This window comes from Octodon degus, unplaced genomic scaffold, assembly GCF_000260255.1.
Source record: "Octodon degus isolate 3935 unplaced genomic scaffold, OctDeg1.0 scaffold00322, whole genome shotgun sequence".
In the NCBI taxonomy this organism is placed as follows: domain Eukaryota; kingdom Metazoa; phylum Chordata; class Mammalia; order Rodentia; family Octodontidae; genus Octodon; species Octodon degus.
The window spans coordinates 905,573-917,148 of record NW_004524898.1 but is presented as its reverse complement, the minus strand read 5'-3'; the positions used below and the strand labels follow the sequence as shown (position 1 = coordinate 917,148).

The following is an 11,576-nucleotide window of genomic DNA, read 5'->3' as shown; positions in this document are numbered from 1 at the left end:
TGTCCCCACACGTAAGTTATGGAACCTAGAATTTTAGAAGGAAAGGGCTGATCCAGCAAAATATTCCTTCCTGGGGCCGGGGAGTTAGCTCAGTGGAATAAGTGCTTCCCTGGCAAGTGCAAGGGCCTGAGTTTAATCCCTGGTTCTGAACAAAAAAAAAAAAAAAAAAAAATCTAATCTTCCCTCCTATCCCAAAGGTGACGAGAGGGAATTGTGCTAAAGAGGCATATTGCCCACACTGGGGTTGTGAGACAAGTGGGCTTAAAGGGGTTTTTAAAGGAAGTCCTCAGAGGGACCTGAACTCCTTAACTAGTTGGTGGATACAAAGTGATGCACATATTTAGTTGTACAGGGAAAAACGTGCTGGTTGTTCCACTGGGTACTCAGATGGGTTCTGAACACAGGTGAGAATTGTTTTAAAAAATGTTGATGACCCACTTTGGTCTACCAGACTCATGTGGGAAGTGTGATGCACCTTGGCACAGTCTCAGAATATGACCCAGGGATACTCATCAAGATCACCTGGGTAGAGGCAACCCTTCGAAAGTTAATGGACCCTTTCCCAGCTTTGATTCACTGCATCATGTACAAAACACTGGCCTGATAATTATCCCAAATGCCAGTCAGTATAAACCTGCTGTCAACCCCAGAACCTAGGCAGATAAGACCAAATCCCCCCCGAACAGAGACCGGTGGCCTAGGACCTAAGTCGGAAATCTACCAGCTGCTTGATGAAATCCCCTATCTGCTAAACTTGTCCAGCCCTACATCAGTATAAGGTCCAGTCTACCCTTTTATGAGGCTGTAGCATCCTTAGAACCTGTAAAACCAATACGCTTGTACTTTTCAAGAGAAAGAGATAGTCTCTGTTGATGGTAAAAAGTGTAAAGAAAAAGATTTTGTGTTGGCCTAAGAAAAAAATCAGGTTACTTGCAGTGTGCTGGCTCCACAAAATCTCACCTATCGGGATCCCCAAGTGTATGGTTTTTCTACACCAATGGGTTTAAGTGTCGAGATCATAGACAGAGGTTAACTGGGATGGGCCCTACTTCCCAGTAACTACATTGATTTCCCAAGTACAAATCATTCAAGGGGACCTGAAAGACATCTGTTCACTGAGACCTTCATACATGAAAGGCATACGCATGTATGAAGGGCAACCCTTGTGTTAGTGCCAATTCTAGCCAGGGTAGCTCAAACAGGAAGTTTGGCTACCAGAATACGGGCCATAGTCCATTTAGAGACTGGCCTGCTGAGACTTCACCGGATAACTGACAGTATAAAGCAAATTGTGGCTGGAGTCCAAGCTGTGGTAAAACAGATACATGAGCACATAAATTCTCTGGCAGTAGTCTAACAAAACAGATGAGGACTTAATTTGGTGTTCATGAAACAAGGACTGTGTGAAGCCTTAGGGGAAAAGTGTTTTTATGTCAAGTCAGGGGTCATTACAGAGACCCTAGAAAAACTAGACTGTGATGTTGAAGAGAGAAAAAGATGGTATGACTATGATGGCCCCACAGGGTATGATTCCCTATTTAACTGGAGCCCCAGGTTACTCTCTCATAACGGGAATCCCTGGGCCAATAATTGCCCTGCTAGTCATGTTTGTTGCAAGGCCTTGTCTGGTCAATTGGGTAAGGACCCAAACATGGAGGTGATTAGACCGTCCAATCCAATAGAGATGAAGGGTAACACTAAATATGAAGTGATAAGCTACCACTTTCAGAGACATTTCTTAAAAAGAAAAATGTCTTTCATATTTTACGTGAAAAAACCTGTATGTCTAAGGGGGGGGGGAGCAAGGAATGGCATCCAGCATAATACCTTATTCACTTTAGAAGAAACTGAGGCAGAATTCAATTGTTTAATCCCTGCCTCAAGTATTTACACAGAAGCAGGCTTGCCTAAATTACCCCATTACTCACTCCTTGTGCCCTGTCAGAACTTCACAAACATGAGATAAAAGAGAAGACAGGTTTCATTTAGGGCAATAAGACTATTTGCCCATGCTTAGTCATAAATCCCTCTGCCTGAGACCTTGCCACCTATAGGATATAGGGGGGACTACATTCCTGCCCAGTTGCCATAGCAACAATCTCTCTCATCCCTCTCTCTCCTCTCATTATAAAAGCAGGTAGGGAACCAAGAACAGGGCCTTTGTCTTCCCAGATGGAGAGGGGAGTTCATAGGTTACCAGCTAATGAAATTCTGTAGTTCCTTTTAATTTGGTCTCCTGAGGGCAATATATCCAATCCTGGCTGTTACACCACCACAGGCTCACCAACACTGTCCTACGCTATCTCAGGATTTGGGGCCTAGAAGTAAGTTAGTGGGGTCAGACTTTAAGTCTCATCCCTTGGTTCAGAGTGGTGAGGGGAGGATGTGGTATTCAGGAGGCACCCCTCCTGGCTACACATTGCTGGGCCAGTTGTGGATGTCTTGAAAAAGCACTCAATCCAGGTTGCCGGAATCACTTAGTACCTTGTAGCAGTCATGTCCCGTGTGGGCCTGACAAATGAAAAGCACTAAGGGCTGCAGGTGTCCTCTTTGCACCTGGCTTCCAGCACCTACCATCATCAAGTCCTGTCTTCAAAACCTATTCATGTCTTCAGAGAAAAGGGTTAAGCACGCTCACCACGGAGGACCTGCGTACACTTGCTTGAAATGCACGAGCTCATGGTGAGGAGCTCATGGCGAGCAGCACACGTCTACTGAATTTTTCCACTCATTTTTTACACTTTTGAGACAGTCTCGCTAAATTGCCAGTTACACTCCATGTGCCCACCATACCTATAGAATACTTTTACTTTGAGGGAGTAGGAACACACCCACCCAGGGCCTTGTGCATGTTAATCACATGCCCTAATGTTTTTCAGTGTCGCTTGGAGCTGTGAAGAGCAACAGTAAGTATCTTGGGTGGAGTGCTCTCCATGCTACAGGCTGTGCAACTCACAGACTCTCACTGTGCATCTGCGCAGAGGTAGGGATCAAATACACACCCCAGTACAGCCTGCCTGCACTGTTACTTCACTTTCCAGGAGGGTCCCCTGCGCAGGGGTTCTGGTCCTCCGGATGATTCCTCAGCAAGGGAATGACCCCGTCTGGACTTACCTGGAACTCTGGGGCAATGTGCTTCAGTTGTGTGCAGATCTGCCAGGACTTCCTCACACCTCACGTTCAAATGTTGCTTATTTTAAGTATCAAACCATTGTTTAGGAAAGAAACAAGTTCTAAACAAAAATATAGTTTATTTATCCATATTCTCTTGGACTTTGCTGACATAAATATTTTATTACAGATATATTAGTGCAGATTTGATACCTGATTTTTAAAATTTGTAAGCATCTTCAGTTTCACTAATTGCACTTTCAATAAAAATTAAATCTTTTCTTTCCAGTATGTGTACTGATTAGCAAGTCTCCCAGTTTATCTATTTACTCATCATGTGCTGAGCACACTGTGCTGGTGTCTTGATCACAGGATGTCCTTGTTGGCTTCTGTCACACATCCTCTTCAGGCAGGGGAATCACAGAGGATGGGGTGGGACAGATGTTCCCACTGGTATGGGGCTAGGAGACAGGAGGTGGCTGCTTGTGCTTCTTCTTGAGCTTCTTCCTGCCATGTGTGTTCTGGTGGCCAATGAGGTGGGAGCTCTGGGTGAAGGCCTTCCCACACTTGCAGCACACATAGGGACGCTCTCCAGTGTGTGTCCTCTGGTGCCGGGTGAGGTGGGAGCTCTGGCGGAAAGCCTTACCACAGTCCTGGCAGGCATAGGGCTTGGCTCCTGTGTGGGTGCGCAGGTGCTGGGTAACAGCTGAGCGGTCATTGAAGGTCCTGCCACACTCCTGGCACTTAAAGGGCCTCTCACCACTATGCACCCTTTGGTGCTGCGTGAGGGAGGAGCTCTGCACGAAAGCCTTCCCACAGTCCTGACAAACATATGGCTTTTCTCCTGTGTGGATTTTTTTATGTACTGAAAAGTACCTTGGGTTTCGGAACAACTTCCCACATGCACTGCATCGGCAAATTTGGCTCCCACTATGGATTTTTATAAACATGACCTGCTGAACCCGTGGGCTGATGATTTTCTTGCCACCACTGCTCTCTTCAGCTTTGATCTGCTTATGGGGCTTCTGGTGAGCCTTCACATGTGAATGCTGCACATGACTGCGGCTCTCCCTGACTCTTCCTAGCTCACAGCCCCTCTGGACAAGTTTCACTTGTGAATGGAGGGTCACATGACCACTGCTCTCCCCAGCTTTGCCCTGCTCACAGCCCTTCTGCTGGGCCTTCACAAGTGAACGCTGGGTCACGCCACCACTGCTGTCCTTGGCTTTGTCTGACTCACAGCCCTTCTGGTAATCTTTCACATGTGAACTCTGGATCACATCTTTACACTGTGAGAGTGGTTTACGCAAACAGTTCCTAAGAGGAATTTTCTGGGGTGAAGTTCTAATTGTGTGGAGACCAGGGTCTGCTTGGGACTTGGGGTTCTCGGTGAGGTGCTTCCGGGGCATGGCTTTATCCTGAGCCAGCTCCTCTTCTTGAAATGCTGCATGCATGACTTCTGTGATGTCACCTTGCACAGGATCTTCCAAGGCAGAGGGCTGCTTGTCTTCCCTAGACAATTCATTCATTTCTGGGTCATAAATGGGTTCTTCAGCAGGAACATTGGAATCAGGAATTAACTCTTTGTTTTCAACTGCAGTCTCCCACCCTGAAAGAAACCAGAAGGTGTACAGTGCAGAGATGGTGCCAGGATGGGATCCACAGTCATTCAAACTGGGGAGCAACTGTAAAAAGTTGAGAAGCAGCCAAGAGGGGAAGGTTCAATTCTATAACCAAGAGATGGTCAGCGGCAGAAGTGCCTTGAGACGCTGTTGCCCCCAGGATGGGAGGATAGTTCTATCCTCCCACGCTTCTACCCTGCAGGCCCATGGTTCCAGTTAAAGGCCCTGGATAGAACAAGGGACCCTGAGTGTGCAGCCAGTCCCAGAGGAGGCAGTGCAGCCTTACCCACGGAGACCAGGTTTCCCAGGGTCTCCAGCATAACATCGTGGTACTGAGTCTTCTGCAGCGGGCCCAGCAGGCCCCACTCCTCCTGGGTGAAGTCCACAGATACGTCCTGGAAGGTCACTGGCTCCTGTAATGGTACACATGTGTTTACCCGGGCCTCTGCCACCCTGGGGGTTTGTATGCAATAGTGACTGGGCCCATGAGTGCACCAGGACTCTTTGCATGACCAGAGCCCCATCAGGCTGGAGGCAGAACTACAAGTGCAGCCTGTGTTTATCCACAACATCCCAGTGGGTGCTGCCCTCCCCGAGTGGTGGACAAAGCCTCTGGCTTCATGGACAGTCTGTGCCACCAGAAGTACTTTCTGGGCAGCTGACCAGGACTCTCCACCCCCTTGCCTGGCTCTGGGGTGCATTCTGCCCAGATGGAGAAGAGCCTGCCTGAAAAGGAAAGGGACAAGCCACAAGACTGGTTGGTCACAGATTCTTCCTATTACCCGGGGCACCTAGATGCAGCCTTGCTGGCAGCCTGACCCTATCCCTCATTACATGTAAGTCAATGAATTCACTCAAATTCCTGAGCTAGTGTAAGCCACTTACAACGTGAACAGATGTAAGCAATGCTGTATCCAGCACCATTCTAATGAATGACCGAACAGTACCAGTCCTGCTGGGCCCATATCCCAGCCGTGGGAGAGGAATCTCAAACTGTCTGGCTCACACAGAAACCCTGAGTCCTTTCTGCAGCAGCAGAGCTATCCTTCCTTCACATCCAGCTCCTCTTCTATGTCTGTCCCAGTCCTATAATGGATTCTCTCCACTCCAAGGTATGGTGGCCTGTCCTGGTCTTCATGGATGTCTCTGGGCACAGGCAGTGCTGTTCTAAGCTTGTGGGTTGCTTTAGAGCAGCCCAGCCTGTAATAGGCCTTGAAAAGTCAGACAGTAGGGACCCACTGTTGGGATACTGTGCTAGAGCAAGAGGGCGAGGGCCCACTCACCTCTGGTAGCACTGCCACTGGCAAGACTGCTGTATCTTTCTCTTTCCTCTGCTGCTGAACGGTGGCCTTGGGAAAGCAGGCAGACACCCGGGCAGGCAGGGCTGGAAGAAACACCACACACAGGGTTGGGGTGCACAGGGCTTCAGGTAGCATGCCCTGGGTTTCCATACTCTCTGCCCTCTAGCCCTGCTTCTCACAGGTTGTGACCAAAGTCTAACTGCTGGGAGGCTCACAGGTCAGTCTCACTACTGCCAAGACCCTCTTTTGTCTCTGCACACTCCTGGGACTGTCTTGGGGCCTGATTTTTCTCAGGGACAGCCCTCATTCCTCATGGGTTTGGGCTCCTGACCTGGTCTGGTGGATCCCCCTGCTTGTCCCCCATCTCTTCTGACACCTCATAGAAGATGGTCTTGGCCACTGGTGCATTCATCTCAGTGTCTTCTACCTTAGGAAACACCTGCCCTGCCAAGCCCCCAACCCCATTCCTTCACATTTGGTCTTCGTGTGTCGCCAGGTAGTCTCATGGACTTCTACCTGCTGTCAATGGGGCATATGATGTGACTGGCTGCCCACCAGTCTCTCCTCCTCCTGGAACTTGACCATTTTTGTCTCCTTAGAGCCACTCTATGTAAGATTTTATGGCACTCATACCAAGTCCCAACTAACACACTTAGTAAACATACAATACTTTTAGAGCCCTCTGGAGGCTTCTTCCTATCTTTCTCTGTAAACTAAAGAACTCTATTCATCTTTGAGGTGTTAAACACAGGACAACTGATCTCAGGAACTCTAAAATTGTCTCTCTTAACATCTGTTTCAGTTACATTGTTGGGGCTATAACAAGTTGCCATCAATTTAGTGGCTCACATGAACACAAATCACCTTAACCTGCTAGAGATCAGAGGACATGAACCTGGAGGTACAGGACTGTGGCCTGTGAGGAGGGTCAAGGGGAAAATTTATTCCTTGCCTTTTCAGCTTCTCTAGGCTGCTCCTAAATCCTGGTTCATGGGGCCTCCCCTGTATCACCACTGCTCTTGCCTTTTTTGAGACAGACCTTTGGCCAGCCTTAGGGCTGGGAAGATGGCTCAGTGGAATAAGCGCTTCCCTGGCAGGTGCAAGGGCCTGAGTTCAATCAAAAAAACACATCTTGCCAGCCTTGAATTCATTATATAGTCTAGTATGGACCCAAACTTGTAGCAATCCTCCTGCCTGAGCCTCTCAAGTGGTGGGATGACAGGCACGTGCCACCCTGCCCAGCTGTTGTCATTCTATCTCCTTCCATGACTCCATGAAGTGCCTGTGGCCACGTGATGTAACATGCTCTATTGATCCCAGTTCTCAGACATGGGCAGCTTTGGGGCAATGACTCTGCCTAGACAATAGTTAGTACATCTGAAATGGATAGTCCCTGTTCCTGCTTGCCTGCTTTCTCCTTCCTCTGCAGGCACAAATGTTAACTAGTTAACTATGTTCTCACTCCAGAAATGTCTAGGCACCTGGGCACATGGAAAATAAAAGTGACCAACGAAAGAACATTGATGTTCCTAAAATTCAGCCCGATGGAAGAAGCAAATCACAGTCTCACCTGGTGCTCTTTCTCCTCCCACCATTATCCTTGTAAAACCATCAGCCCCCATGGTGAGCACACCTCTGGTTCTGGGGTGACCAATGGCTTTCTAACCTTGCCCCATCCGCAGTCTACCACTCGCACATGCTACAGCCAGGAGACCAAAGCTCACATCACATCAGGGCTGCTCACACAACTCAGGGACATACCCACTGCCACAGCATAACACTGTCCAATGTTATAAGGCAACGTGCAAATCCCTACAAGTTGGTATACTAGTGTGTGCTGCAGTTTCAGCTACTAATGAGGCTGGCACAGGAGAATCACTCTCATGCTGGGCAATGATGCAAGTATCGTCTAATTTTTAAAGAATAAAAACAAGCCCACTGGAACCCTAATAGCATCCCATCCTATTCCTTCTACCATAGAGCTACCCAATGTTTCCCTGACAAATGCCTATTGTATCCTGATCACTTCCATCTTGGGACCTCATAGGCGATACTACCTCTGCTTGGCACATCCTTCCCCTCACTTCTTCATCTGGCCAAGCTTTAGTTCACACAGGTGTTGGCCTCCATAAGTCCTGCCAGTACCACTGGCCTGTTCCACACCCAGGAATGCCACATGCATAAATGTCACAGCTCCATTTTTCCTATGGGGCCTCAGGCTCAGTAACTCTGCCTTGCTCACTACTTCATCCACAGTCCTTTTGGAGAGGTGGATGGCTATGGGCAGCCTGGCTCTCAAAAGGGATTACAGGAAAGAGCTATATCCAGGAGCTTCCGCTGGAAGCATGTGGAAAGTTTGTTAAAGAACAGCGTACAGCATCATCACTCAGTTACTTCGGGTAACACACACGAGACCAGGCACCATTTGTCTGTGCAGTAGTAACAGTTCTTCCTCTCCTCTCTAGCACCCTCTTCAAAGATATCCTTGACCCCACCATCCCTCTGTACTCACCACCTTCCTTGGTCATTGATGTCACATCCTCTACCAAGGCTATGGCCGCCTGGCAGTCCTGAGGGTGCCGTGCCTTTACCCACGCTTTGTACTTCCCAGGCAATGCACCCAGAAACTGTTCCAGCACCAGCAACTCAAGAATCTGCTCCTTGGAGTGCACCTCAGGCCGCAGCCACTGGTGGCACAACTCACGGAGCTGTTTGACAGCCTCCGAAGCACCCGTGGCCTCCTCATAATGGAACTGCCGGAACCTTTGGCGAGCAACTTCAGGGGCTGCTGGATGCTTTCCCAGCTGCTGGCCTGGCTCCCTCATGGTGTCTGTGCTCAGGCCCTTGTCTTCTGCATAAAGGGCCTGAATCTGGGCATTCCGGGGACCAGCCACCTCCTGGTTCAGGGTGAGGACCTCAACAACTTTGATGTTTATTAAGGAATTCTCAGGAGAAAGAGGACTCAACTGAGAGCCCAGTGGAGACTGAGTACCAGGACATTCTGTAAGTGAAAAGCAGAGGAAGACAAAATGTCTCACAAACACAAGAAAAGGTTATTACGCACCGAAAAGCCACAACTGAAACAACACCCACCAGAATGGTTAATATCAAAGATACATGGTGGGGCTGGTATACTAGTTCAGTGGTAGAGCACTTTCCTAACATACGAGGCCCTGGGTTCAATACCCAGCATTTAAAACAACCAACCAAGCAACCAGCAACCCAGAAACTCCCCCCACTTATATCTATATATATCTAGACCTTATACCAAAATGTTCATCCCAGAAAGAATGGCTATCATAAAGAAATCCACCAACAACAAATGTTGGAGAGGCTGTGGGGAAAAGGGAACCCTTCTCCACTGCTGGTGGGAGTGTAGACTGGTACAACCATTATGGAAGTCATTGTGTAAACTCCTTAAACAACTAGGACTGGAAATCCCATTCAAGCCTGCTATCCCCCTACTGGGAATTTTCCTGGAGGAACTCAAAGCGTCATATCATAGTGATATATGCGTACCTATGCTTATAGCAGCACAATTTGTGACAGCCAGATCTTGGAAACCACCAAGATGCCTGTCACATGTGGAATGGTTGAAAAAGATGTGGTATTTTTATACAATGGAGTATTACTCAGCTATAAAGAATGATAAACTCGAAGCCTTCATATTTAAGTGGATGCCACTTGAAGATATAAGTGAAATAAACTAGACCCACATGTGTAAATATCGTATTGTCTTCCTAGTATAAGAACTCAAAAGAGGAATTACATATAGAAAGGCACAATACAAATAAAAGGAAAGCGAGAACTTGAGGATTGGACAATGAGGAGTGGGCAAGGAAAAAAGCTGGGAAACATGACAGGGGCAAAACCTTGCACTTGTATGCACAAGATGGGTGAGGCTGTGATCCTGGGGGACATCAGCAGGTTTTTGAGACTAGTGGTTGGCTGGTGAGACTCTCACCCTGACCAACTGTATATGCTGGTGAGCCAGGCGGCTGCACTGAGGATGGTAATGTGTAATAGAGGGGTCACGCTTGGAGTGCCTGCCATCCTAGTCTTCTAAATATGTACTTGTTGTCATGACATACCAATTATTGCCATACTATCTCTCAAGTAAAGGTTTTTTTCCTTTAAAAAAGGGTAATAAATGAAAAAAAAGAATAAGAAAAAAAAATGCCACAGGTCTGTCCTATTACAATTCTGTATATAGTTAGCTTTCCAAATTTCTTTGTAAAAATATGTCAATGCTTATTTCTAGTTTTTAAAAATTATTTTTCCTTCATATTCTATAAGGACTTAAAGTTCAACATATCAATACTTGATGGAAAATACCTGTTCCATGATAAGCCAAAGATGTTTGATATTTTGACAGATAGGGTAAACCGAACTGCATGTTGCAGGTTAATAATAAGCTTCTCTTCTGGAGGGTTAACAACCTAAGTTAGCAGATCAAAACTGGAGAAAAGGAAGGGCTGCAAGGTCAGCCAACATTTTGGCCCTGGCCTCTCAAGGTCAGTGAAAACTCGGGACATAGGAGAACCTGTACTGTAACATCATGTAACTCAGTTGTGCTCCAAATTTTCTGATCAAGGAGATTATGGAGCCACAGAGGAATGTGATCGATGATGTATAGTGTGCCTGGGGAGAGTCACATGGAGAGAAAACATTCTTTCAGGCTTTCACAGACAGCAAATTGGTCAAGCAATGACAGTGACTCATCCTCATGGCTGACACTGACAAAGGATCTACAGGGCTACAGGATAAATCCTGAGGGTACGTGACTGACCTTATCAGATACAAAAGTTACATTTCTTGTTATATAGGTCTTGCTTTATCTTAGTCTTAACCATCCAGCAGGAAAGTATAAAAATGAGGTATATAAAGTAAAGCCATATTAATACAATGACCTGTAAAAGGCTCAAGTCAATAACTTCTGAAGATAACCCACTAATATTATAGACTGCTGGACAGTGTTGGATTGTTTTGCTGAATTCAAACACCTATAGTATTTAGATGCCAATAGAATACCCACCTCTGACAGGACTAAACAAAAAAAGGTGATACAAAGGAAAGATCATTTTGTATTTATATACACAAAATAGGACAGCTATACAGCTACTTTCAATGAGAAAAAGGTGTACTAATAGTGTTTGGACAGGATATTTTGTCTGCTTCTTGTACTATGGACAACCACTAAGAAGATAACAATGTACAATGTACTGATTATCAAAACTGTACTATTAATCAGCTTTGAAACTGTCTCATTCATATTTGTTTCTCAATAAAATTAAAATTAAAAAAAAGAGATGCATAAAGCTCAGAGAGTGCATTCATTTGGTGCCAATGCTTAAAAAAGAAAAAAAAATGTTCATGAAAGCATTATTTCTAGTAGCTAAAAATATCAAATGTTATGAATGTGTTATTTGAATATACAAAAAACCTTTTGTTATATGACCCTGAGCAATATACAACTTCATTAGTTAAAATATACTTCATGTATCTAATCTACCAACTATCACATTAGTTTTTTTTTTTTTTT

General features: G+C 46.3%; 1 protein-coding gene across 1 annotated transcript in view; it reads right to left on the bottom strand.

Annotated features, from left to right (window-relative positions):
* Positions 1–3,246: 3,246 nt before the first annotated feature.
* Znf274 (zinc finger protein 274) overlaps positions 3,247–11,576 on the bottom strand; it is a 28,566-nt gene continuing 20,236 nt past the window's right edge. The window contains exons 5-8 of the mRNA XM_023708008.1: positions 8,547–9,035; positions 6,017–6,117; positions 5,020–5,146; positions 3,247–4,720 (exon numbers count right to left, since the gene is read on the bottom strand). Of these exons, the coding sequence (XP_023563776.1) occupies positions 3,573–4,720; positions 5,020–5,146; positions 6,017–6,117; positions 8,547–9,035 (1,865 nt within the window). The 3' untranslated portion in view covers positions 3,247–3,572. The remainder of the gene's footprint in view (positions 4,721–5,019; positions 5,147–6,016; positions 6,118–8,546; positions 9,036–11,576) is intronic.